We start from the raw sequence: 27,282 nt of genomic DNA on the forward strand, positions 1-27,282 counted from the left end.
ATATATATATATATTATATTAAACTTAATATATTTTGGACATTAAAAGACATCCCCTTTGACTTTGTGTAACTGGGATTGACGCTGCATAGACAACATGATTAATCAATTAATCTAGAAAACAACAGCAACAACAACAACCACAACAACAAAATAGTTGTCGGCCTAATGAACACTGAGTTGGATGAACGGCTTCGTTCCTCGTTCAATACTTCACCACAGCAAATTGAATATTTGAAGAAACATTATTTTGAGCACTTTGAAGGAGTCACCACCTCGGGGCGTTTGAGAAATTGTGACATTTTATGGACTAATTTAAAAAATAATTCCATACTGTAGCCTGAAAGTGTTGCCGTCTGAGTCCATACCTGTGTCTGGTGCATTTGAACCAGTTGAGGATGTCGGTGCAGCGGGTGTAGTAGACCTGGTCAAATGGATGAGCGTAGGACTCCTGCACCGTCACTGCATAGCTGGAGGGATAAAAAAAACAAAACAACAACCACCGATTAACAGGGTTCCTAGAAACTGTTGAATGAATGCACGATTAATTTCCTAATATTGTGTAAATTAATCATAAAAGCAGCCTGTCACACATCAAATTAAAGTGTTTTCCAATTACCCTCAAGGCTTCACTGAAGTCCAAAAGCTCATAACTGAAACTGGCATTGTGGTGGAGTAGACACAATATTTAAAAAAAAGGCTGAACATCAGAGGTACGTTCTTTTTCTCATGACTCGCAGTAATGTTTCCTTTTAAAACAGATCATCAGGAAGTCCAGTATTGATCCCGGGATAGAGAGCGAGGACGTGTCCTTGTGGTGCAATTCATTAAACCTGAAAAAAAGGATTCTTTCGAAGCTTTAAATGGCTTTATTGTATCTGCCTAAAAACCAGAATCCTGACAGAACTTAACTTTTGATGTTATGTGACGATAGTAGGGTGATATACCCCATCCTAAATGTAAGGAAAGACTGGTAGAGCTGTCCATGTGTCTGTCCTTTTCACTTATGTGTGTATTTTGTTGTTTTAAATGAGCTGTGTCATGCAATGATAGTGTATGTTTGGTTTATGTCTTATAACTTGATTTTTTATTGTTTATGATGTTGTTATGTGTATTTATTTTTTGCATTGCCACATTTTCAAGAGAGTTTTAAGGATGGAAGAATCCTGCAATGCAACACATTTCTAGAATTTTCTCTTCTATCCAGAGTTTGTTTTCCTGTAACAATACACTCCTGACACAGATGGATTAAAGGTCACTGAACTGAGTCTAACCTTTAGCAAGAAGTTAAAACTGTTACAGCCATCGGAGGTAATATACTTTTCCACAATTCCCACTGAGAGATTATCGATCACAGCGCATGGTCTCTGAGTTGCTCTCATCAGAAATGACATTGTGCTTTAACTCAGCGAGGCACTGAGTGCTGAGACCACTCAAGCAGTCACATTACCATCGCTGTGGATTTACGGCCTCAGCGTGTCCCCAGGAGTGAACCTTTTGATTATTGGCGAACCCTCAGTCTTGATTTGTGGCGGGGAGTCCATTAGTTCAATGCGGCGTTTTGAGCGCTCTTATTTCACTTTGAATATTGAGAAGAGGAGACTGACTTGGGGAAACTGACCTCTCCCAGTGGCTGCAGACGTTGGGGTCGTCCGGGTTGAGGGGCGACCCCAGAGAGATCAAGCCGAACAAGTGGAGCCACAGCAGGGCTTGGGGGGAAACCCCACCGGTACCCATTGTTGTCCTCCCTCCGTCCTGTGAGGAGGAGAGAGAGAGAGAGAGAGAGAGAGAGAGAGACCTTTAAAAAAGGGACGTGGTGGGCATGAATCAGAGAAGAATCCGTGAGGATTAAAATGTAACTCTGGCATCAAGGCTTGAGGAAAAACAGGAAACCATTTATTTGCAATCACTCCAAAAATAATGAGGAAAAGATAAACAGTGAGGAATAACTTTCAATATGACTCACAGAACAACAACCTCAAAAACTCAGTGTGTTGGTGCCGTTCATCAAACCTGTCCATTTCATGGGCAGTGGTGGACAAGTAACCAAGTACATTCACTCAAATACTGTTTCCATCCTTTCTACTTCTACTCAACGACAACTTGGAGCAAAATATTATACTTTTACTGCACTAAATTTATCTGACAGATATAGTTACTTGTTACACTTAAGAGTTTAAAAATATTAAAAAAACATGATTAAAACAACATGTGATAAGCCAATGCAGGGTTAATGATTGAGGTCTTAGTAAAGACCCTGTGTCACATTTCAGATCTCTATGACTTGTTAGTAGATCCATCTAAAACAGTTGTTTGAGGCCCACAGAGGTAAAACTATCCAATATTTCACAATAACAAAAATCGCGGACATTAGAGGAAAGTCCCTGGCTTTTAAATGAATCATATCACAACCGCTCAGATTAATCTGGTGGCCACACATGGTGCTACGCCGGGGATAAAGGCATGTAACAAATCTCTGCAGCCTCAGTAAAGTCCCCTCAAGCAATAAGTATTTTTATTTTTGGGTTGGGTGCTGTTTGCTGTATGTGCATTTTGGGCGGCCATGCAGGCACAAATAATACCCCCACCATTAGGGCTGCACAATTAATCAAATTTTAATTGCGATCGCGATTTTGACTACCCACGATCAAATTTCCGTGATCGAGCGATTATTTTTTTTAAACCGTAATTTCATAGAATGCTGAGGATTTTTGCAAAGCCAATCTCCCCTCCATGAAGCCGTCTGCTCATGAGCCAGTCAGAGTAGTTCCCTGCACCCCGTGCAGCTTAGTTTCTAGATGTAGACAGTCACAGAGGACAGAGTAAGGGGAGGAAAACTCAACCGAGCAGTCGGTTATACGTCGGTCTCAAGGTTTACCAGTTTACCAGTAAACGCAACATTTTGTCCCATCTGTTGTTTTTCAGACAGCAGCAGTGACCAGTGCTAGTCGGTGCTAGTAGCGTCTGTTAGCTGTTAGCGCCTCCAGGACGCACCAGTGCTAATGTCCTCGCATCCGCTGCAATGCTGTTTATATGGATATGGTTTTATTTTGCGGACAATTCATTTAACAGACAAAATGATAATTTGGGCCATTGAAAATCCGTAAAAATGGATGCGAGATGCAATTTCAAAAATGTCACTGTCAGTATCGGTGGCCAATGTCATAATAAAAAAGCAAAAGGGAAAGCAATGCAACCAGAGAGTAAACATGGAGATTTTCTGAAATTCCAACCGAGTTCACAAGGCAATGAAACTTCTGCTTTGGGGGTGATCCACTGTTATTTTCTGCGACGCAAAGTGACGGCGGCTGAATGCACGTCAGGAGAAAAAGGGCGAGCGTCGTGAAAAAGTTGAAACCTCTGCTACTTTGTACAAGATGAAAAAGCAGGACACGCATGCACTGCTGAGAATGCCAATCAGCGTCTCTACAAGCAACAACTCAATGTGGGGTTGTGTGCCTGACATAACCAATCGTGTTTTCCACAGAAATTCCTCACTGCTTTACATAAAGGTTAGATTCAACAGTAAAGGCAGCAGCCAGCGGGGAGTCATCGCTCCTTTTTCCAAGCTGTCATTTTCTTTTGCTCAAATGGGCGAAAAAATGTCTTCGTGCAAAACAATTTAAGGAAGCACTGATTTTTAGCTGCATAGATATTATTATTGTTATCATGTATCCCCATGGTTACATCTCTGATGCAAGGGGAGAATTGCAGGCAACGCAGATAGAAATTACGGTAGGAATCCTTTTCAAAACCTGCAAACCTGAATTCAAAACATCCTGATATCCCGATTGGACAAATATCTCCATTGAGGGACCTTTATTTCCAATATGTTTGTGCAATTAATGTTTCCGGGGGAGTGGTGTAGGCGGTGGACGGCAGCTGTGGGCATGACAGTGACATCCTGAAAGCCTCGAGAAGGGAACCATTCCTCAGGCCACGACCATTTCAGAGGCGCACACCCACTGACAGCCCTGGAAAAACATGGTGATGGTGAATAAACCCCTGAGTGACATAGGTGGTACGAGCCAAACTCTCCCGCCCACGTTGTCCCGTAAAGGAATGGCATTGTGATGTTCATTTGTGGACAACTGCTGGAGTGCTCTCATTAGGTTTAATAGGAATCGAGGCCACAAGGAGACACTGAGAAGTCAGGCAAGATGGATGTTTTTTTGTGTCTTTCTCACAGGTGTCTGCTATGTGGAGCCAGACAGGCTGCAGACAGTACATCAGCCTCTGTGAGATGAATTGATAGGGACAATAAGTCAAGTTTGACGTAAACAACCCCATCGCTGACATGTGACATAGAGGATAATAATTACATGGTAAAGTGAGAGAGACAGTTGAGCTTGGGATAGGTTGAAGGCAAAAACTCATTCTCAATGGAATTTTAATTTAAAAAAAAGACATTTTATCAAATTGTTCATTCATTCATTCATTCATTACTTTTGCCAACCTCATTTACAGAATTCAAGTAGGGAAGAGAAGATACTACCAAGTTTTTTCTTCATTTTTAAAATACAACAAATGTGGCATTTTGAGAGGCTTGACTACTAAAAACCAGATGTATACCATAATGTTATTTTTGTTTGTTGTTAAAATGGATTTTTAACCACGGTTAAACGGTATCGATACCCAGCCCTATCCCGAGGATTAGAGAAAAATACTTTTATATTTTGTGAGAGCCAGTTCAAACCAAGCAGCATGTCCAGGGAATAATGTTAGACAGGAAGCAAAAATTTCACGTGGAGACACAAAATGCAGCTTACCTTGAGTAAAGGAGTGTGTGATGAATGGTAATCTGTTGTGGAACTGAACCCTGTTGCAACAAAAAGACCCCCAGTGGACGAGGACGGGGCTGGACCTCGGGATGCCTGAGTGGAACACAGGGAGGAAAACACTGAGAACAAATATATAGTATTACCACAAACACACACACACACACACACACACACAATTTAGGTGCAGACAGATGTTAAGAAGACAACTATAAATGTCTGAATCCTCTTTGACGGTTTAAAGTTAGTCTTGTTTATAAACTAGTTTTTTTACAGGTATGCTCATTGTACCCAGATTTCTTTATAAACCACATAAAACTGGGGCCAAAATACCGAAATAGAGGCATAAATAAAATAAAGCAGACTTCTACAAAAATATTTTCCCACTTAAGATGTTTTTTTGTTATGCACATGGAGAACCAAACACTGTGTTATGGATCAACCAGGCTGAAAGGAAAGAACGTTCCCTCTGAGCAAGCGTGGAATAAGAAGAGAAGAAATCAGCCATCATTGGTAAAAGAAACGGAAAGCTTTATCAGAATGTGTGCAGATTAAAATAAGAACAGCTTCCTGTTTCGGTCTAGGCTGGTCTCTGCAGAGGGACCAAGGAAAAACACAACTCCTTAATATTTAGAGCCACGTCGCACCATTGGGCTTCAACAATGATCCAGGGTCACTTGCGCTTTTCTGGACTGGAAAATAAATTCAAGTTGCAACAGTATTCTCCCCTGTCATCCAAAACAGTGGGGACACCCACTAAATGGAAGTTAAAATCATTTTATTCTTTTATTTAATATGTATATAGTACATGTGGTGTCTAAATCATACAGTTTTTATCTGTTTAAATAGTTCTTATTTAGGCCTGTAATTGGGGAATTACTAGAATTGTTGGGACTTAAATAAATTATAGAGTTTGGTCTAGACCTACTCAATCTATAAAGTGTCTCGAGATGACTCTTGTTATGATTTGATACTATAAATAAATTGAACTGAAGATTATTTTCATTGCTGATTATTTTCTGGATGAATGGATGAGTCGTGGTTCTCTAAAATGTCAGAAAATGGTGAGAAATGTGGATCAGTGTTTCCCAAAAAGCTCCAGAGGACGTCACAGAGGAGAGAAGAAACTACAACAAATTCACATTTAAAGGAACTTCAATTCATCAAAAATGACCAAAGAAAAAAAGGCAATTATAATAATATTACTAACTAATTATTTTAGTTAACAACTAATTGATTAAACTGTTTAATCAGGCTCTACATAAGTAATTGAACCCTCAACCAAAGACATTTGGAAAACACTTTTTTGAAAAACACCCGTTTTGACGCCGACGTTTCGCCGCCTGATTGGGTCACGACGTCTCGTTCTCTGAGACTAAGAAAATATTCACATTTAACAAGCAGGAATCTGAGATTTTTTACCTTAAAGGAAATGAAACGGAGATTTAAAACACTTGGGCGAACAATTTTATGGTTGACAACTAAGCGATTATTCCATTAATCTTGGCAGCACAAAGAAAAACTTCACTGAAACAGCTGATTCACAACTTTTAAATTGTATGGTATACTGTATATAATCTTATCTTTAAAAGGGATTCAGATAAGAGTTACACCTTGAAAACACAAGTAAGGACTGCTCCAGATGCTCCAGATACTACTACTCCCCACCCAATACTGCAGTATGCCCCAAATATTTGCACTGCAACAATGTCTTAATCATCACCTTGTAGTTAAATGGACTGGAGGACACTAAAACTGCAGAGAATTCACTTCCTCTATTTCCTTCAGTTCAGCACACACAGGTAGAAGCTTCCATTTGATGTTCCTTAGGATTACACCCAGAGATAATTCAGACCTATCAAACATTCAGTCGGCAGTGGGTTTACCTGAGCTCGGCCATATTTTATCACCGCAGTTCATAAAAATTAGAAAAGTAGCATAAGAACCAAAGCACTACAGAGCTTTGTGCTTTGTAATGTGTGTGTACAGTATTTGTGTGTGTGTGTGTGTGTGTGTGTGTGTGTGTTCATTGGGCGCTGTTTCTTATAAGCGGCAACTCACTGCGACAGAAAATCAATAAAAACACTGTTATTGTTAGTCAAACAATATTTCCCCGACCCTGATGAATGTCTCACTGTCAGGGCTCTGCAGAGCGGAGCTGTCGGGGGGGCGAGGGGGGGGGGGAGCTTAGACAGAGCTGCCAAGATGTGGTACAGACACTGGTATTATGGCTTTATAGGGGAAGAGGATATAATGTAATATACAGCACCAGTAAAAGAAGAAAGATGTAGTCTTGAGCTGAAATAACCATAATAGAATAGAATTGAACAAACAGATCAGTGGTTTCCGATGGTACTAAATGCCCATCTCTTAGAAAAGAGTCATCCTATTTAATCTAGATAATCTCATTTTTTTCAAACACCCCCCCCCCACACACACACACAACACACACACACACAAAACATGTATCATACTGAATCTACAGCTTAAAAACATATGATCTCACTGCCATATTTAATCTCAAGTGCCTCTTGTTAACTGAATATATAAAGAACTATTAAACTCTGGGACGATCTTTTGGACTAATCCTCAGCGTAATCTTGCCCCTTGTGACCTCATAAGGGGAAGATTCCAGATCGGCCCATCTGAGCTTTCATTTTCTCAGAGGCAGAACAGGATATCCAGGGCTCAGTTTAGACCTATCACCATTTCTAGCCACTGGGGGGACTCATATTAACGTTAATAAACCTCATAAAGTGACATTTTCATGCCATGGGACGTTTAACGGGGCTAAACAACACGATTGTCTACATCGCTCTGGAGATAACTATTACTGGAAATGTTTGGGTCACATCAGCTGTGCCGCTGACACGGCTCCATGGTAAAAATAGCTGCTACATGTGGATTGCCCCACAATATGAATACAGTTTGATAATAACCTTTTAATGTAGTTGTATTATCGCTGAGAGAGAGAGAGAGAGAGAGAGAGAGAGAGAGAGAGAGAGAGAGAGAAAGAGAGAGAGAGAGAAAGAGAGGGGATTACATGCAGCAAAGGGCCGGGGTTTGAACCAAACCTGGGCCTTTGCTTGGTATTTTCTATGTAGATCGGTGACAAAATGGCTTGATGTAAAAGGACAGAGAAAAACCAAGATGGTTCTGGGAGATCTGAATATGAGCTTTGTACATTTGTAACACAAACCAGGTATTTAATGGAATCAGTCACTGCAGCTGAAAAAGGTAAACGCATAGGTCCAATAGTAAGGATTCAATTCACTAAATTCAATACAATCGAGTTACTTATTGCATGGCACAATGGATATCTCCATTCCATGGGCTGCTTTCCGTAATTAGCTACCAAATACTTGTAAAGCCATCTAAAGATCCTAACACGTGACTCAAGTCTTCATTGGCCAGTGTGCTCCCCTGTGGCCAATACTCCGCTCCACCATGATGGAGAGTTACAGTCTGCTGACAGTAGAAAGAGACCAGTCGATCTCCTTGGTGGTCTCCCAGGACTCTTTGGTAATCTAAACTCAAAAACGATGGCAAAGCAGCTGTTTGGTTTGGAGTAGCTGAACAGGCTAAAGCAGGGGTGTCAAACGTACGACCCGCCAGGGGGTTTAATCTGGCCCGCAGAATAAATCTGAAAGGCAAAAATTGCAATGAGTCATGAGCTAGAATTTTTTTAATAAACTGCTATTCCTAAACTGTCCGCTAGGGGCGCACTGTTTTAGACATGGAGCAGCTGAAAAAAGAAGAAAAAGACAAAACAATGCTGAGACAGACACAGCTAATGTTCAGTGATTAATACAACACATCTGCTTTCTTTTGTACTCGCCTTTACACCCTCATTAGCCAAAATGTCTTTGTCGAAACATAATTGCTAACGAAATAGCATTAGTATTGACTTCTTTCCACTAAAACAAAGGGAAACACATTCATTTATTGTTTTTATAGCTATGAAGAGCTGTGCTATAGTTTTAATTGTCCGGCCCACTCGGCATCAAATTAGGCTGAACTAAAATGAGTTTGACACCTTTGGGCTAAAGGGTTACTCCTGTCAAACACACCCAAACGTAGACATATGAATTATTAATAGAATAATAAAATTACATTGCTTGTATTTGCCAAGTACATTTAGACATACAAGGAATGTATCCTTTGCATTAAGCCCATCCTTACTAATTAAGAACAGTAGGCAGCCATAGTCTGATACACAGGGACCAACTTTATAGTAGCATTGCCAGAACTATCGCCACGGCGCTGTGGAGTAACCCCTGGTTTGAGCTTTTTAAATTGGCATGTTGATTTGCTTCTACCAGTGTGTCACCGTGTGTACTGCGTCCACAGAAATACCACCAATCGATCCCAAAAACGTACCAGTTAGAGAGGAAAAGCCGTCAACGTATTTTTGGTAAATCTTTACAGTCGTTGCCTGACAGAACCAAGCAGGCCGGCCTTGTTGTGCCATACACATTTTTATTAAAATGTGCCATTGTCGGCGTGTAGGTTGCTAGTTTAAAGTTTGTTGTTGTTTCCCGGAGGCGAACAAAGAGCGGAAGGACCTGGAAATGTACTTCTGTAGATCCAGACCACTGAGCATGTAGTATTTGTTAAGTACCTAGTATCCTCTGTATTTAACCGTTCCATAACTAGGAGCAGTGGGCAGCCATAGTCTCGCAACCAGGGACCAACTACAGATGTAAGGCCAGTGCCTATGTTAGGGGCAACAGCTGGAGTTAACTAGCGTGTAGTCTGGATCGATGGAAGCACAGTTACAGTACAAGTACTTTGCTTCCGCTTTATGTGTTTCAGCGACAGACTCATACAATTTTTATAAATTAATCAAATGGTTTGTCAAAGAATTACACTACCTCAGACATTTAACACATTTAAAGCACCCATGTTATGCTCATTTGCAGGTACATAATTGTATTTTGAGGTTTCACCAGAATAGGTTTACATGGTTTCATTTTCAAAAACACCATATTTGTTGTTGTACCGCACATTGCTGCAGCTCCTCTTTTCACCCTGTGTGTTTATGTCTGTGTTTTAGCCACAGAGTGAGACATCTTACTTCTATACTATCTTTGTGAGGAGTCACCCATGCTTACTAGCTCGGTAAGATCCCATCAGCTAGATAACTCTTTCTCCAACTTTGGTCAGTCCAAGGCAGGATCAGCTGGGAGACTTCTTTTAGACCAGGGCCACTTGTGGAATACCTGCAGAACAGGGACAATAAGTAGTTCTTTTGGAGATTATGGTCAACTAGTGTGTGTTGCAGCAGTGTTTTGCCATTGAGTATGAGCTAGTATGCTAGCGCTAGCATGTGCTACAGTTAGCAACCATGTTTCGGCGAGTTATGTAGAAAGCCGTGCAGAAGTTGAACATCCAGCTGGAGACTGAAGGCAGAGGAAATTCAGAAAGCCGTATCTTACTCAAAACAGCATGGATAGTTGTTTTTTTTCCAAGTTAGTATGCGCATGGAAGCACCAGAGGCACAAAATAACACCTCAAATCCCAGAAAAAGTGATGTTTTCCCCCATGATATTGGCATTTTGAATTATAGATATACGCAAACAATTGAAACCATGGCCGATTTCATAATATGGGCACTTTAACAAATCAACAGAACTGTCAAAGTAATGGATTTTCTCCAACAGACCCAAGTTCTGAGCTTCTGTACATGATGGGGGAGTTAGTGAACCATAACCTCAGTGACCCTCTCTCTTTGCACTGGGTCTATAAGAGCTACGCTCAATTGGCAATGCACCAGTTTGTGAAATTACCCTAATCCGTCCATTCAGCCTTCATCTCGCCCTGATTAATGGTCACCTATAGGCAAAGGGGAGCTGAGGATGGAGGGGAGGTATTGATGCTCATGGAGCCTGGTCAATAAATTGATCACTTTAGTCCCTTCTATCTTTAAGACACGCTACTTTTGTTGATTAAGGGTTTTTTCACATTTCCCTTCAGATGGTTTCCAAATATTAGCTCTTATTAAACTTGCAAAACAGGCTCAATAAAACACCCCAGAAATCTCTACAGGTCACAAAAACTATAAAGTGACATCTTTAGAATAATAATGCATGCCACAGCTGCATGTGTAATGGGCCAAGTGACTTAAAGGATATATGTGGTCGTCTTCTGTACGCTTTTCAGTGTCAAGACATCCAATTAGAAGACCAGCAGGAAGTTTCAATAATCATTTGCAATGCCCTTGTTTGCTTGCCCTCAGCAATTTATATTATGTAAAATCACACAGGAGGCCTGTTTGCAAACGAGGGGGCAGGGTCCGAGTCGAGCGCATGGTTTTGGATGGAGCGCATGTAACTCGTCAGACTTCAAACACTTATCAGTGACAAATCATGAAATAGCTGTTTTCAGTGAGTAACATATGATCTTAATGGGGGAACATCAGTGTCTTCAACATCAATGAAAAATATTTATATAGCCGCGATTGAATTTTCACAGTCGAAACTAAGGTTTCTGATTATTCCCGCGCCAGCTGAACGCAGCAAAAATGCCTCAGCCTCTTGCTGTGAAAGTGAAAATTAATGAATATATGTGATTTGGATGGACATCAAAATTAAATGGGTTCTTCCTCGGCCAATGCTACTCCATCAGGACCACAATCCTGACTGACAGACAGACAAGCAACACCACAAGTATGCCCTGAAAGTTTGTTAATATTAACCGAAGCGCCCGACGTGGGCAGAGCCCTCGGCAGCAGCAGGGTTTGATTCCAACCTGTTGGCCTTTTTTTGCATGTCATCCCCTTTTCTGTGATTTTCAAACTATCAGAAGGCTATGAAACTAAAAAAATCAACTGATGCTGGGTACTATGTGCAGCTTGAGTTTTCAGTAATGGGACATCACTAAATATAAGTAAACAACAGTTTGTTAAACCATATAAAACACCTCAAAAGAAGAATGTGTTCGTCTGTCAATCCTTCACTACCTGGTCTGTGTCACTCAGCCCATCGGTTCCCACAGAAGACATACACTACCGGACAAAGGTTTGGGGTACTTAGAAATTTCCATTGCACTTCCTTATAAACAGAATACCAGCTGAGATCAGTTGCATTGTTTTTTTAACCAGGGAAGCAGTTTTCTGATTACATTATGTGCTTGTAATAAATGCAAATAGGGTTCTCCAATGTTTTTTAGTTAGTTTTTTAAAAATGATATCAGATTAGTGAACAGAATGAGCCTTTGGAACATTGGATGAAAGGTGGCAATGTAGATAATGCATTAAATATCAGCCCCCCCACTTACTCTGTCTATGCATTGAGAAACAAACTTATTAAAAAATGTCCCATGGCATAATAAATTCACTTTAGGAGTTTAACAATAAAATGAGTTCCCCCAGCCTGCCTATTGTCTCCCAGTGGCTAGAATTGGCGATAGGTGTAAACGAAGTCCTGGGTATCCTGCTCAGCCTTTGAGAAAATGAAAGCTCAGATGGGCCAATCTGGAATCTTAATTCTTATGAGGTTATAAGGGGAAAGGTTTCCCGCTATTTCTCTGAGTTGCCCACAAAGAGAATTTGGCCTACCCATGAGAGAGAGAGAGAGAGACATCATGGCTTTCAAAACGAGCAAAGGGGCAGTTGGTCAAGGCCACACCCCCAGCCTCCACCTTGCCCCCCCCCCCTCCTGCTAAAAAGCTACAGACTGAAATGGCACATACTACAGAAAGCTCATTGTGGGACTGGCTCTAGTGGTCTGAAAAAGACTTCAGATACAGTATTAGGGGACCACTAAAGCCTCTATAAAAGAGACTTCAGACACAGTATTAGGGGACCACTAAGGTCTATATTAACCCTTGTGTTGTCCTCGGGTCAAATTTGACCCGTTTTCAGTAAAACAAAACCAAAATTTGGCACAAAAAATGGGCCCAAAAAAATAAGCGCTGAAAATGTCGGCATTAAAAATATCAAAAAACTCAAAAAAGCACCCATGACGTTGAAAAAAAGTGACAATAATGTCAGAAAAAAAGATAATAATGTTGGAAAAAAGTGACCAAAACAGTTTTTTTTTCACGGTTGATGGGAAGACGACACAAGGGTTAAAGAGACTTCAGATACAGTATTAGGGGACCACTAAGGTCTATATAAAAGAGACTTCAAATACAGTATTAGGGGACCACTAAGGTCTATATAAAAGAGACTTCAGATACAGTATTAGGGGACCACTAAGGTCTATATAAAAGAGACTTCAGATACAGTATTAGGGGACCACTAAGGTCTATATAAAAGAGACTTCAGATACAGTATTAAGGGACCACTAAGGTCTATATAAAAGAGACTTCAGATACAGTATTAGGGGACCACTAAGGTCTATATAAAAGCATCTAAAGAGCACCACGTCATGGGACCTTTAAACATTAATTTGAAAAATAATATAAACAGATACAATATCAGTGACATATACTAACATGGGGCACAGAACAATAATAGTACCAGTACTACACCATTGTTGAATATCCACTTTAATGATTGTCCGTAGCATTTTGTGTCAATTCTGTGAGTGCAGTAATAGGAGAAACGGGCTAGTTTGACATTGGCCCACCCACATGATGAAATGATAACGTGCTGTATAGCGATCATATTCATCGTGAACCATAACATTGCATCATTGTGTGGTATAAACACATTAGCCAGGGCAGCTGTCCGTGTACCAAGAGTCGTCCTGACATTTGATTTGGACAACCTTCCCTTCTTAATTGTCAGAGAAAGTTAGGTTTGCAATGTTTGTGTGGGGAGTCAGAAAACTGCTGTCTCTTACTGACTAGGGTTGCTTTCTAGAGGCTATATCACAACACACAGATTCAAGCCTGAACTTTAGGGAGAATTATTTCAATATCGAGGCAGAATGCAATCCACCAAGCCTCCTATAGCCCCTCATAGCCTGTAATGTCTCCGGCTCCTGGGGACATTTAACTTGAACTTTATGTATAATTAGCCCCAGGAAAACCCAAGCTTTCACTGTTTTGCAGCTCCCTCTTGGTATCGGGGACAATGAAGTAATAGCTTTTTAGGAGGAACACAGTGTGCTAGAGAGAGCTGAGAAAGCATTTCTGCCTTGCAGGACACAAAGGCCCGATGAGGGCAGTGGGCGAGTGAAACGCATCCATCATTCATGTAAACATGTAAACAGCAAAAATTCTTAAATTATAGCTGAATATATTATCCAAGTGGAGACTCCCCACTGCTACATTGGTGAGATAATTTGTCCCATGACATTCAAGAAATTCTGCAAGTGCAGCTGTTTAAAATGTACAGTGTAGGCTGAGGAATGACGTTGTACCGAGAGAGGAGCCAAAAAAAGGTTTAGAGACTCTTCCACTGACTTGCACGGGCAGCGACAATGTCATTTTTCACACTCTTTTTCCCATAAACTGTTGTCAACAACTAATGGCTGTCCAAAAACAAGATTTCACCACATGTTTCACCAATCACGTCATGCTCAGATAAAAAATAGGAGCACTACAGGATAAATAGGCTCCTTCCTCCTCCTCCTCCTGTCAGGTTTTGAGTTATCTTTCTTGGATTCTTAAGCAGATGGGATGGAGGGTTTGGTAATGGTTTGAATTTTATGACAAATAATCTCACCATGTCCTGTTTATCGGCCTACGTGTCCTCGATTGTTCTCACAATTCACCAGTTCTCAGGAGGTCACGTTCGACTAAATCACTGCCGAACAAACATAAGATCGCCTTGTTGCACATTACACTGAATGTAACCGCCTTTTCTCCCGCTGTCCTTACAGCCATTATCATGTCCTGTGTGATGGTTCATGTGGCAGAAGGAAGAAGTGTTCTAGCATTGAATCCATGAACATTTAAATATCTTTCAACTCAAAGATCCATCTCAGGCTCGTGAGAGCTCAACTGAAGCACAAAACAATTTGTTTGGCCCCAATGGCAACCAAGGCTATCCTCAACTGACACTAACTGTTACACCCATTTACAGTTATACGGTTTCTTTACTGATAAATTGACTGAAAGTTCTGAATCTCCCCGTTAATAATGTTCCTGTCTAATGTCTACTTTGTGTTAGTTATAGGGATCCTACGCTGCATTGGCAGTGTTATCTTTGTGAAATAGCCTTCCGGTCGGAGCCACGGTGCCTCTGCAAAATAGCCTCTGGAAGGAAGTTGTTTTGGTGGCACATGGGTACGATCAAAAGTAGATTTAGTCGTGCAGAAGAAAACTCAGATTGGACAGATAGTCTAGCTAGCTGTCTGGATTTACCCTGCAGAGATCTGAGGACCAGGTAACCATAGTCCTCAGATTGGACAGATAGTCTAGCTAGCTGTCTGGATTTACCCTGCAGAGATCTGAGGACCAGGTAACCATAGTCCTCAGATTGGACAGATAGTCTAGCTAGCTGTCTGGATTTACCCTGCAGAGATCTGAGGACCAGGTAACCATAGTCCTCAGATTGGACAGATAGTCTAGCTAGCTGTCTGGATTTACCCTGCAGAGATCTGAGGACCAGGTAACCATAGTCCTCAGATTGGACAGATAGTCTAGCTAGCTGTCTGGATTTACCCTGCAGAGATCTGAGGACCAGGTAACCATAGTCCTCAGAAATCGACCAGAGGTTAGAATTCCAACACAAAGACTGAGGAAGGGGACGGACATGCGGCCGAAATGAAGACATCTGGCGGACTTTCCGGCGGCACCTGAACAATCCCTATAATGAAACGTTGATGTAGACTACTCCTAAATAGAGATGGTCTGATGCCATTCTTTGCTTCCCAATACCGATTCTGATCCCTGAACTTGCGTATCGGCCAATCCAGAGTACTGATCCAATACCAGTGGGTCATATATTTTATTAAGTTTTACTACTATCCCTGTCTGGATGGGGTTTCTATCTTTGTTGTTGGTCTGGCTCAGGTTTAAATCTTAGTGAAATATGTACAAAAACAAACAATGAACACCACAGAACTTTCTTTAATATCCAGTTTGACAGACAGTTATGACTGAAAAAGAACATGAATACAACACTACTTTAACTTAGATTTTCTTCAGGGCTTTATTACGTGGTATTGGATCGGTGCATAATCTCCAGTACTTACCGATACAGATACCAGCGTTTTAGGCAGTATTGGAGGCGATACGGCTACTAGTATCGGTACATCTCTACTCCTGATTGAACTAATGTCAAACATTCAGGATCATTAAGTGAACTGCACAATAAAGAGTCAGCAGCAAAAAATACTGCCAGCATGAGTGTTAACTGTAAGTGATGAAACAAATAGCCCAAAAAGTTGTATTCAAGAGTAATGTATCTAAAGTTTTCATAAATAGCACATCATGTAAAATAGATTTCATTAATCTTACATTGGTTATATCTATTGAGTTTCTGTACAGGGAGCACATCAGCACATTTAACCGAAAAATGAAATTCCTGCCAACAGATAGCTCTGCTAATCTCAGTTTGTACCACAAATCTATCCACTATGATTAGAAAAATAATCCCTTCAGTAATTGACCTGATTTCCCAGATGACATGTTGAGCGTGATGATGTTTCACTAAAGAAATCTCCAATCTCTCCAAGTATCTTGCAGTGTTAATATATATAAAAAATATAAAAAAACTAGTACACATCGTGCAAATGAAAGAAGGATCAATGTACAATACTGCATGATGAGTGCAAACTGTATAATGACTGCTGGTTACTTTTCCTTTGAACGTATGCCTGAATGAGGTTGCGGTCTGCGAAGCATAAATAGTTGATGTGGTCTGAGTTTCACACATACACACTTAGGGCTTTCTGAAACATGGGTGCCCCAGTTTCTGCTTCTCTATTATGGAGCCTATGCAAGGACCAAAGATAGTGAAGAGGACTGAACGAGGTGGGGGGGTGGTAAGACCCACAATGACAAATCAGCACAGTGACTGACAACAGTTACTTATCCTGGATTTCCCTACTATGATAAGACTTAAACGCAGCCCCCAAGCAGTTTTAGGCACCACCTAAGCCTCATGCAGCGGGTCCCCATTGGAATTCATTAAAAAAGTTTCTTTCTTTAAGCATTTTGTGTTTTTTAAAGTATCCTCTGCTCTAGCTTTTCTAGTCTTTAAGACACAGTTCTGAGAATATGAATGGTGAAAATGTAAAAATACCATTGTCTTTTAGAAAAACATGACAGTTTCTTGACAGAAGACCCTTGAACCCCCCACCAAATTGGTGCACCTAAGGCTTAACTTATGGTTCTCCAGAGGCTTTCGTACATAGCCTAAGTAAGGGGCCTGACGTTCATACAAATGTGCATTGGTGTGTGCATCAAGTCGGCATGTGTGTGTGTGGGGGGGGGGGGGAGTGTGTGTAGAGCGAGTAAAGAGAGCGATTAAAGCAAGTGCCCACTCTTTAGTCATAGTGAGAGAAACAAAAGGCATGGGGGGGGAGATGCAACGCTACCAAGCCACAGCCAAGTGACGTGCGTTACCGCAGTGTGTAGTTACATTTTTGAGAGGTACACATCCGGCTACGCCGTAGGGTCATGTCTCTACGTACGTAGCCACGGCATAGATTTTATGCAGGAGCATAATTTAGGCTTAAGTCTTCCACAGAACTAGGTAAAACACTGATCTAGTTTTTGGGGTTTCTGTACAATGCCTTTATCGGCTCACATAATGTCATCGTGACATACAAAACTTAAAGTGACGAAATCTTACAAGATTGCTCAACTTTTCTCCCCACGACATCTGCTTTCTTTGTTAGGCTACTGTATTTAAATCCAAAACACACACTCAAGACTTGAAAGGCATTTAGCAGTGTCACAGAGAAAGGAGGTAACGGCGATGAGCTTTTATCAAGGTCTGCAAGAACAAACAACTGACGCAAACTCTCGACATCTCAGCAGGAACCTTTTCTCCGAGAGAGCAGCGACGTCAGCTGTGCGTTTCAGGAGTGACGCTTGTCAGGCAACTGCTGTGAGGTATTTCTGAAGCCCGGCACACACAACTCACTCTCTGTAATTTGTCAGGCAGGCTGGCTCCCACTCCGCCCACCTTAACATTGATTAGACAGCCTTAGTATGATGCTGATCAAGCACCGAGCTTCAATCAGGAATGTATCAGCCCATATGGATATTGTGCAGACTTGCATGTATGCCTTTCGAAACTTTCATTTTTAGGCACAAATATTAGCTAAACATAAATACAGGTTCGCTTTGAGACAATCACACAGAAAAAAAACACATCATTACAATAGGATTAGAGCTGCATCAGTAAAGATGAAATAGAGCCCGACCAATGATACCAATAAAAATGTTTGGTTACTAAAAAATCTGATATTCCAATATAATGGCCAACGTATATTTTAAAAAAGAAATCCAGAAATGCGTGACAAAACAAACAGATTTCCCTAACAGTAGTTATATGTAGTTATTTATGAGTTCTCACTGAAATATGATCATTTGTTTTGTCTGAATTCCTGCAGGGGGAGACTCCTTAAACCTGCTGTGTGTCTGAATTACTGCAGGGGGAGACTCCTTAAACCTGCTGTGTGTCTGAATTCCTGCAGGGGGAGACTCCTTAAACCTGCTGTGTGTCTGAATTCCTGCCGGGGGAGACTCCTTAAACCTGCTTTCTGTTTGAATTCCTGCAGGGGGAGACTCCTTAAACCTGCTTTCTGTCTGAATTCCTGCAGGGGGAGACTCCTTAAACCTGCTGTGTATCTGAATTCCTGCAGGGGGACACTCCTTAAACCTGCTGCGTGTCTGAATTCCTGCAGGGGGAGACTCCTTAAACCTGCTTTCTGTCTGAATTCCTGCAGGGGGAGACTCCTTAAACCTGCTGTGTGTCTGAATTCCTGCAGGGGGAGACACACAGGTTGCAAAAGGGGGTTGGTTTCTGTGAGAAAGTCACCCACTTCTCACTTGATTTATTACCTCACTAAACATTTTCATAATGATTTTATTGCTAGTTTGAAGTCTTCCGCACTACAGAATGACATTTACTTTTTTAATTAATGAGACATTTACTTTAAAATGGGCAATAAAGCATGTGGTGTTTTAGGGCGTGGCTATGATGTGATTGCCACTGAAAGTGTATAGCTACTCCTCCCTCTGTCCTCCCTCACATCTAAAATTGTGCATTGTGCAATTATGCATGCGCCCGTAACAGCAACTCATACACAAACCAATGGGTAACGTCACACATGCGCTGTCCATTAATATACAGTCTATACAGTCATACTGACTCAGTGTTGAGAAAAAAGCAGGGCAGAGACCGTTTCACCTCAGATGCCTGAGGAAATTCCAGCACTGCTTTCCAAGTCTCTTATTTGACATCTACTGGCTTGTATCGGAAGTTGTTCTGGCCCTTCTTTGTGAAGCCGTCTCAAAGTTCTTATTCCTGTCCCGAGGAGCGAGGATAGTGGATGGATCTCTGAGGAGCTATGAGTGAGGATACACGAGAACAGCCTTCCAAGAAGCCGTGCAGCTGAAAGCCGTGGCTAACTCCAGCCATTTACAGGGGACAAATTCACATTACCCTTAATACGAAAGGACGTCTCATCCCGCAAAAAAACACCTTTTCTTGTTTAATTGCATAATTTCCTCACATCTAACCCATGCTTCCTCTGTGGAATGGACTAAACTGCAAAAAGAGAAGCCAGTGAAGGAAATGTTGATGGAGCCCGGGTGTTTCCTTAAATACTGAGGAGTTTCTACTCGTGCATCAGAGAGCGTCCTGATGGGGAACAACACCGCCTTGTACGGAAACCGCCAGGCTCTGAAGAGAGTGGTTCGTTCAGCTGAGCATTAAGGATGTGCCCTACCATGCCTAAAGGATATCTACACAAAGAGCTGCAAGATTAAAGCTAGAGGAGCCATTAACAGATCCAAACCACCCGAGTAACAGCCTTTTTTCTCCCTGTTGAGATTGGGGAGAAGCTACCGGATACACCAGGCCAGGACTGAGAGACTCAGGAGGAGCTTTAACCCTCAGGCCACTAAGATCTTAAATGAGGTCACTGCCTAAGACCTGCCCTCCCTCTCCCGCAGTTACATGCATTTATTAGTACACTCTGCACACAAATTGAAGGAATGAAATTGATTGATGGGTTGGTTGATAAGAGGCAGAGTGGTCACAGATTTAAAATGCAAAGGAAAATGGAGAGATTGCAATTGTGATATCTAAAATGTTTCCTCATGAGTTAGGGTTAGGGTTTTGGGAGTATGTTGTCCCCATAAATTGTACAAATAGTCCCATTGATAAACCAATACAAAAGAGCTGTTTACACCATATTTCATTGTGAACGTGTATTTGAATGCATAAGCGCTCAGAGTTTTTCACACTATAATGAAGGAGGCAACTTTATAAGTTAAAACGTGGTACCTCAGCTGGAAGGAGATTGTTTTTTGCTCTGTGTTCTGATTTTTCAACAAAACAAACCTGTAGAGCTGATGGCAGCCGACCATTAGGAGACAACATCTCTAACTCTGAAAGATCATAAACGCCACCAGCTCAATTGTCCTAATCAGTGGGTTACTGTTAAGACGACCAAATGTGTAAACGGTTCTTATTCTTTTTTTTTTTTAAAAGCTTTGCTAGATTCTTTGCAAGATAACTTTGTGAATGTGAACACAAAGCGGGGTTTAAAAGGCGGTTTATGTGAGGATTGATGTAAGATGGGGGCTGTGTTGTCGGCAGCTTTGAGCTTCTGGTAGGGTCTCCCATGGCAAAGTGGTCTCAGGTGAGGGGCCAGACAAAGAATGGTTCAAAACCCCATATTAATCACAGAGAGAGAGATAGAGTGACCCTGCCCAGAGGAAGCCAAGGGCCCGTCGCTCTGGGCCTCTGCCTCGAAAGAGGCAAATCAGCGGGTGTTGGAGAAGTTTGAAGAAGACATGGAGAAGGGTTTCGGTAGGCACCAAGGTGTTTCTGGAAAACCACCTCAGGAGGGGGAAGCGGGGACCCATCCAAGCTGTGTACAGTAAGGATGAGATACTGTTGACCTCGACTCGGGAGGTAATAGGGCAGTGGAAGGAGCAATTTGAGGAACTGCTAAATCAAGCTAATACACCCTCTATGTTAGAGGCAGAGCTGGAGGATGATGGGGGATTGCCGTCAATTTCCCTGGTGGAAGTCGCTGAGGTAGTTAACCAACTCCACAGTGGCAAAGCCCCAGGGATTGATGACATCCGTCAGGGATTGATGAGATCCGTCCAGAAATGCTGAGAGTTCTGGGTTTGGAGGGGCTGTCTTGGTTGAAACGCCTCTTTAACATCCGTGAGGAAATCTGAGTATAGCCGCTGCTCCTTTGCGTCAAAAGTAGCCAGTTGAGGTGGTTCGGGCATCTGGTGAGGATGCCTCCTGGGTGCCTCCTTAGGATGGTGGTCCTGGCAAGTCCAGCTGGGAGGAGACCTCTGGGAAGACCCAGGACTAGGTGGAGGGATTGTGTCTCCAACCTGGCCTGGGAACGCCTCAGGATCCCTCAGTCAGAGCTGGTTAGTGTGGTTTGGGAAAGGGAAGTTTGGGGTCCCTTAATGGAGCTGCTGCACCCGCGACCCAATACCAGATAAGCCAACGAAGATGGATGGATGGATGATGTAAGAGGATTATCATCTTTTGGTATCTTCATCAGAGCAGAGCTTCAGCAGTTAGTGACGGATTTAGTATTTTACTTAATGACACTAACACAGTTGAAGGGTGGTCTGCACGCACATGCCTTTTATTACAGCTACTTCTCCCCATTCACTGACATATTTAGATCATCACTGGATCAGCCAATTTTCAAAGGTCGCAAAGTAAACTAAACAGATCACCTGTGATCACAAAGAATCTTTAGGTTAGAAACATCTGTATGAACAGCTGGCAAGTTAATTTCCTGCTGAATAAAAATTAGACAAAAGGATCCAAGAAAGTTTCACACGCACAATATTTCCTTCAGAGTATAGTAAGGTCGCCCATAAAAAAGTAAAAAATATGTCAAGCTGTAAATCTGCCTCGAGCACGTCCTCAGAAACTGAGACTGTGTGAGAGGAGGAACGACTAAGTTAGACCCCCCAGAGACTAAAGGCAGCTAAGAAGAAGCAACAGGGCTGCCTCTGTGATTCACCAGTTACAGCTTTAAAAAGGAAAAGTGGAAAAGTGAAAAACACTATTCAAAAATTTAAATTGTATTTGGGCTAGAAGGTATGTCGTAGACCCTGAAACAAAGTGGAAGGATGTTCTGTAATTTAAATTTTTTCCCTTCCATCAACTTTAATTCCATGTTTGAACTGAACACCTTCCTGACCATGAAGCTACGGGAAAGATGGCAGCGTCGTGCTGTCGGGCTGTTTCTCTGCAGCGAGCTCTAGGAGGCTTGTGAAGGTTGAGGGGAAACATGAAAGCCGCTGAATAAAGAGAAATCCTGGAGGAAATCCTGCTGTTGTCCCCAAGAGACCTGCCTATCGGGGGACGATTTATTTTTCTACAAAAAATAATAAAAACTCCCCCAAAACGGTGCCTGAAGTTACCTTTTTTTTGACCACTTGTCACTGTGGCAGGTGGATGTAAAAAAAACAACCTGGATGGCTGAATTTTGTGAAGTGAATTTCAATCGTAGGAACCGAATGTGAAGTTTGAGAGTTGAATTTTCATTGACGATCATATTTCATTGGATTTTAGTTCCAAACAAATAAAATTCAATTTCAAACTATACTATTCTGATTTAGTTTTTTAATGCAATTATTCAAGTTTAGCAATTCCAATTCAAATATAAATAATACCAATTCAGTTTCTGTTGGCACACATTTCAGCCCATAGACACACAGCTGACTACTTTGCAGGTAGATGAGTGGAGATTGACACACACACACACACACACACACACACACACACACACACACACACACACACACACACACACACACACACACACACACACACACACACACACACACACTTCCAGGAATGCGGCCACCACAATGCACAACATGCACACATCATAGCTGAGCAACAGACCTGCACAATTTATTAATATATAAAAATCACGATCTCAATTCACTCGGTTATGGAATTTAATTTTTTACATAACTTGGATGTAATTTTTTTTTTTTTTTTATTAATTTCATTACTTTATTTTAAAAGCTGACTGCGTCACAAACGCCACTGCTTTCTTCTGTAAATTTTAAACAGACCGTAAAAAACTGCTAAGTGCTACTCATGCTCTCCTTTCTCTTCATTGAAGCCTCTCTGTTTACAGGTTTGTGGTGACGCACAATGTGCTATAGGTGCCAGGTGTAATGTATTTAAATATCTATGTTTGGTACTGCTTATTTGTTTGTTTTGTCACAATTCATGAGTGCAATAAAAATTACACTTTGCAAGAAAGAAATGGTGTCAAAGAATCATGATATCAAATTTTTTAAAATTGAGATTCGTATTTTCCCCTGAATCGTGCAGGTCTGCTGAGCGACCTTTACATGTCTGCAGCTGTCCACGCAACAAAGAAAGCATGAGCCGAGCCTTTCAAGACGGATGAAATGGGACTTTGTTGCCTGCTTGTCAGCTTAACTGTTAACGATGGGTTAACGAGGGCGGGCCATGTCAGAAAAAAACCCTCTAAATTAGCATCCCTTATATAAAACATTGATAAGTGCAGCTTTACCTCGTGAAAGCACCGCATTTTTAACACATAAATGAAAAAATACATCACTTCCAAAGTATTGAACTCTCCCTCTCAGAGCTGAGCTGGAAAGTTCAGTGCGCTCCCCTGTGCCTATCGACAGACAGTAAGAGGAGTTAAGCCAGGAGGCTGTGGGTTAGTGGGGATGTTCCCATGGGTGAGCTGGCACACATAAGAAGACATATCAGCACTATTTGTAAAAAGTCACACACAGCCCCGCAGAGGACGGTCCACCTGTCATTGAGATAAACTGGCTAATAATTGACCGTCACAGAGATGACGGGGGGAGCACCAGGGTTAAAGAAAACCCTTAAGTTATTTTGTATGCGTGTGTGTGTGTATGTCCTGTGATGGAAAGACAAGAGTTTACGTTAAGGCCAGCCATATTGTGGGATTTATTTAATGGGAAATGCACTTGCTGCATAATAATGGTCATATCTCAAAATATACTCTCAGGGTAGCTGCAGGCTATTCAATTCTATCTCAATTTCAAACTGTCCGCGTGCATGCGTGGCGTTCAGATGGTCTGAAACAATGCGTACATTTTTGGTTAAGATTGGTTAAAAAAAAACATCGACTTGAAGATTGTTCATTTTAAACAAGACCAGCAGCTTAATGCCTTTTTTTATCCTCATGTTTGCATATAGCGTGACGCTGCTGCATCCATTGTCAAACTATAGAAGTGCACAGCTTTAGAAGAAGAATTTAATATATATTAGCTAACATAGAACATGAACAGATCTTTATTTGATTATGTAACTTCTTTGACCAATTTGCTGTCTAACTAAAGGGCTACTTTGCCCTTTTTCAATCCAGCTCTGTGTCATTTTTGTGTGGTGAGTTTAAATGAATGGTTTGTGCCTTTCCACAGTGGTGCCAGCACACAGAACTCGGTCTGCTGAAATCCACAAAACGATGCATTTTGCCCCGACTTTTCATTTAGCGTCATTATCTTGTAAAAATGTATCCAATTCTTTGCTTTATGACCAAATAAATGCAAAGACATTCCCATCAGCCTCAGCTTTACATTGGGTTTACTGTAAATGAAAACATTTCAGCATGCTAACATGCTAAACTAAGATGGGGACCATGGTAACATTAATTCCCAAACATCAGCAGGGTAACATGAACGGTGATTCAGTAAAGATATAGAATGATTTGCACATATTGGTATAGCTGTAGCTTTTAGCAGGGATGGAAAGCTTGCATTTGATATTTTACACATTAAATGTACAAAGATTTGGTAAACATGTGATTCCAGATTGGTTTCAGCAGCTTTTACATTAAAACACATCCTTGGAAGCTGGATGACGGACGCGTTGCTGTGGCCACTTTGTGTTGAGTAACACACATAAAGGATACTTTACATTCATGAATGGGTTAATATTTACTTGTGAAAAGCCTAATAAGCCAATTGCACAAATTACCTCTTAACTTCTGGGGGAAAGTTAATCCTTAACTAAAACCTTTAATGCTAACAGGGCTTTATCACCCGTCTTCATATTAAACAAATCTACCAGCATGTAAAACCTCCGAGGAATGTCAGTCGTAATTAGTATGTTGTTGCAGCTCTGCCGCCAACATGAAAGCAAAAGAAGCCAAATTTATCTCCAAAGTTCCGTCAGATATTCGCTTTAGAATTCACATCAGAGCACATGAAGGTGCTTCCGATGCGCAGCAGCACACGGCAATCAGCAGTTTCCTTCATTAGCAGACTGAAGGTCATCTTTAGTGTCTTAGCTCATATGAAAATGCTTCGGCAGATCCTCAGCTGAAATAAGGTGCAGCTGCAGCAGCAGCAGCGTTAGGTTTAGGAAAGAAACTCACGATGGAAATCATTCATGAAAACTGCATCCAGTGAAGGAGTTGTTCATGTTTTCAGCACATGGTGCTCAAGTCTACATGATGAAGACACTAGTTATATAGATTATATAGAATTTTATAACGGATTGACCTTTACCAAGGCTGGACTACCAACCCTGCAGAACAGGGTACGGCTCCAGTGCCAAAAAAATCCCATTAAAGCAGCAATGACTTTATGAATTTTCTTTAGTTTTTGGCCTTTTAATTGGAAAGTGAAAATACAGAGAAGAGAGTAAATGATAGGAGAGAGATTGGCAACGTAGCTTAAACCTCGGTCATTTTTTGTTAGTCTGGGCATCCTGATTGTCAAATTTCTCTGGTATGGTCGGGGTCTTCACAGGTCCTTTCTGCACCAGAGCCCATTGTTGGGTCATTCCTGTTTTGCCCTAACTACGTTTAACCAAAAGTCTACAAGCTTTAGACAAACTCTAACTAGTGGCTCAGCAACGGATGTTAAAATTGAAACATACAGATTTTAAAAAAATGAGTTTTTTCTTCTTGAGGCGTTAGTAGGGCTTCCCAAAAAAGTTTAATATTAGAATCAAGGGGCGGAGACCCCTCCGTCGACTGAGGGTTCTTCAAGTCAAGTCGAGCAGTGGTCTTGTTTTTCGTCGGTCCGAGTGAGCGCTCGTTCCACGTTGCTCTCCACAGTTAAATCATTCCACTAAGTCAAGTCGTCCTGACCGCCCAGTAATGAGTTTAGCAACTGAAACAGCTGATCGGTCACGCGAGTTCAATGTTCGCCACGTCAGAACTTAATCAGCGAAGGTGTTTCCATGTCCCATTTTACAGCAACTCTTTTTCAAGAAAGGCACAACAACAACAAAAAATCTAAATTGTTTTGTTGAATTTTATGGTGTTTCCAAACAGCTTTAATCGAATGTATATAAAAAAAATACATTTATGGAAACACATCTGATACTTGGGTAGCATCAGGTTCAGTTAAGCTTGATTTACCCAAATCTTTCACAAGTGGAGCACAATACTGGTGCATGTTGTTTTTTGATGGTTAGCAGCTGTCACAGTGCGGCCAGTAACTAACCCCATAGAGACTTGTGACAGACAGATTGTCAGAAAAGCAGGAGGATCACTTTACAATGAGCAAGTCTTGCTGTGCCGGACTTACTATAATCCACTTTAATGCTTCCAGCTCTCAGGGTCTTCTATGAGGGAAGATGTCAAAGCTGGAAGTCGACGGCTTCGTGTGAAGGCCCAATTTGAGGAGGAGAAGTAACTAAACTCTCAGAAGAGCGAGGCTACTCAGCCAGTGAGCACTTCTCTAATCTGACTAGTGTTTTCGTTCAGAGGACACAGACGAGTGCTCTCTACATGATCGGGGTAGGTTCAAAATAAAAGTAACAACAGAATTAAGTTCCTCCCTCAGTCAGAAGCCGTGGCTGTTTAGTGTCACAGGGCGATCTCCGCTGTAATTTGGTTCCACTCGTCTCCTAGAGCAGGCAAGGTCGTTACTTATCACGAGTAACATAATGATTTGGATTGTCCGTCTCCGGGCTTTCGCGTTTAATGAATGCAGTGAGAAATGCAAAGCTCCCACAAATTCCCAGCTGGCATTATTTTAGCCTTTTTTGGATGTTATGATGACTTCACTGTGCAGAGACGCTGTTGAGGCTGTCTGAAACAACTCGAAAATTTAAAAAAATAACACTCTTTACAGATGCAGAAGAAGGGATTGTTTAATTGACTGTTTTTAATATAGTACATTAATTCACATAAATAGGGCCACCATTAAAGAAATTCTAACACTTCTAAAACTTTGACAACTAATCGATCTAAATCTACAGATCTGTAAACCTCCAGAAAGAATGATGCAAAAGCACCACTTTAAATCTTGTTTATTTCACTAGAGATGTGCCCATGAGTTTCTTAGAAATAAGGAATTCAGCACAAAAAAAGCATAAGACACGACTAATCAGAAGCCTCTAGAAATTAGAAATTATAGACATCAAAATTCAGAAGTCAACGTCGGGGGGGGGGGGGGGGGGG

General features: G+C 41.4%; 1 protein-coding gene across 4 annotated transcripts in view; it reads right to left on the minus strand.

Annotated features, from left to right (window-relative positions):
* The window catches only part of LOC117935241 (multiple epidermal growth factor-like domains protein 11), a 145,062-nt gene that overhangs the window by 105,165 nt on the left and 12,615 nt on the right, over positions 1–27,282 (minus strand). For all 4 annotated transcript variants that reach the window (XM_034857535.1, XM_034857391.1, XM_034857460.1 and 1 more), the window contains exons 2-4: positions 4,769–4,873; positions 1,621–1,754; positions 368–469 (exon numbers count right to left, since the gene is read on the minus strand). In XM_034857535.1, coding sequence (XP_034713426.1) covers positions 368–469; positions 1,621–1,736 — 218 coding nt within the window. In that variant the 5' untranslated portion in view covers positions 1,737–1,754; positions 4,769–4,873. The remainder of the gene's footprint in view (positions 1–367; positions 470–1,620; positions 1,755–4,768; positions 4,874–27,282) is intronic.

This window comes from Etheostoma cragini, chromosome 1 (assembly GCF_013103735.1).
Source record: "Etheostoma cragini isolate CJK2018 chromosome 1, CSU_Ecrag_1.0, whole genome shotgun sequence".
Lineage (NCBI taxonomy): Eukaryota > Metazoa > Chordata > Actinopteri > Perciformes > Percidae > Etheostoma > Etheostoma cragini.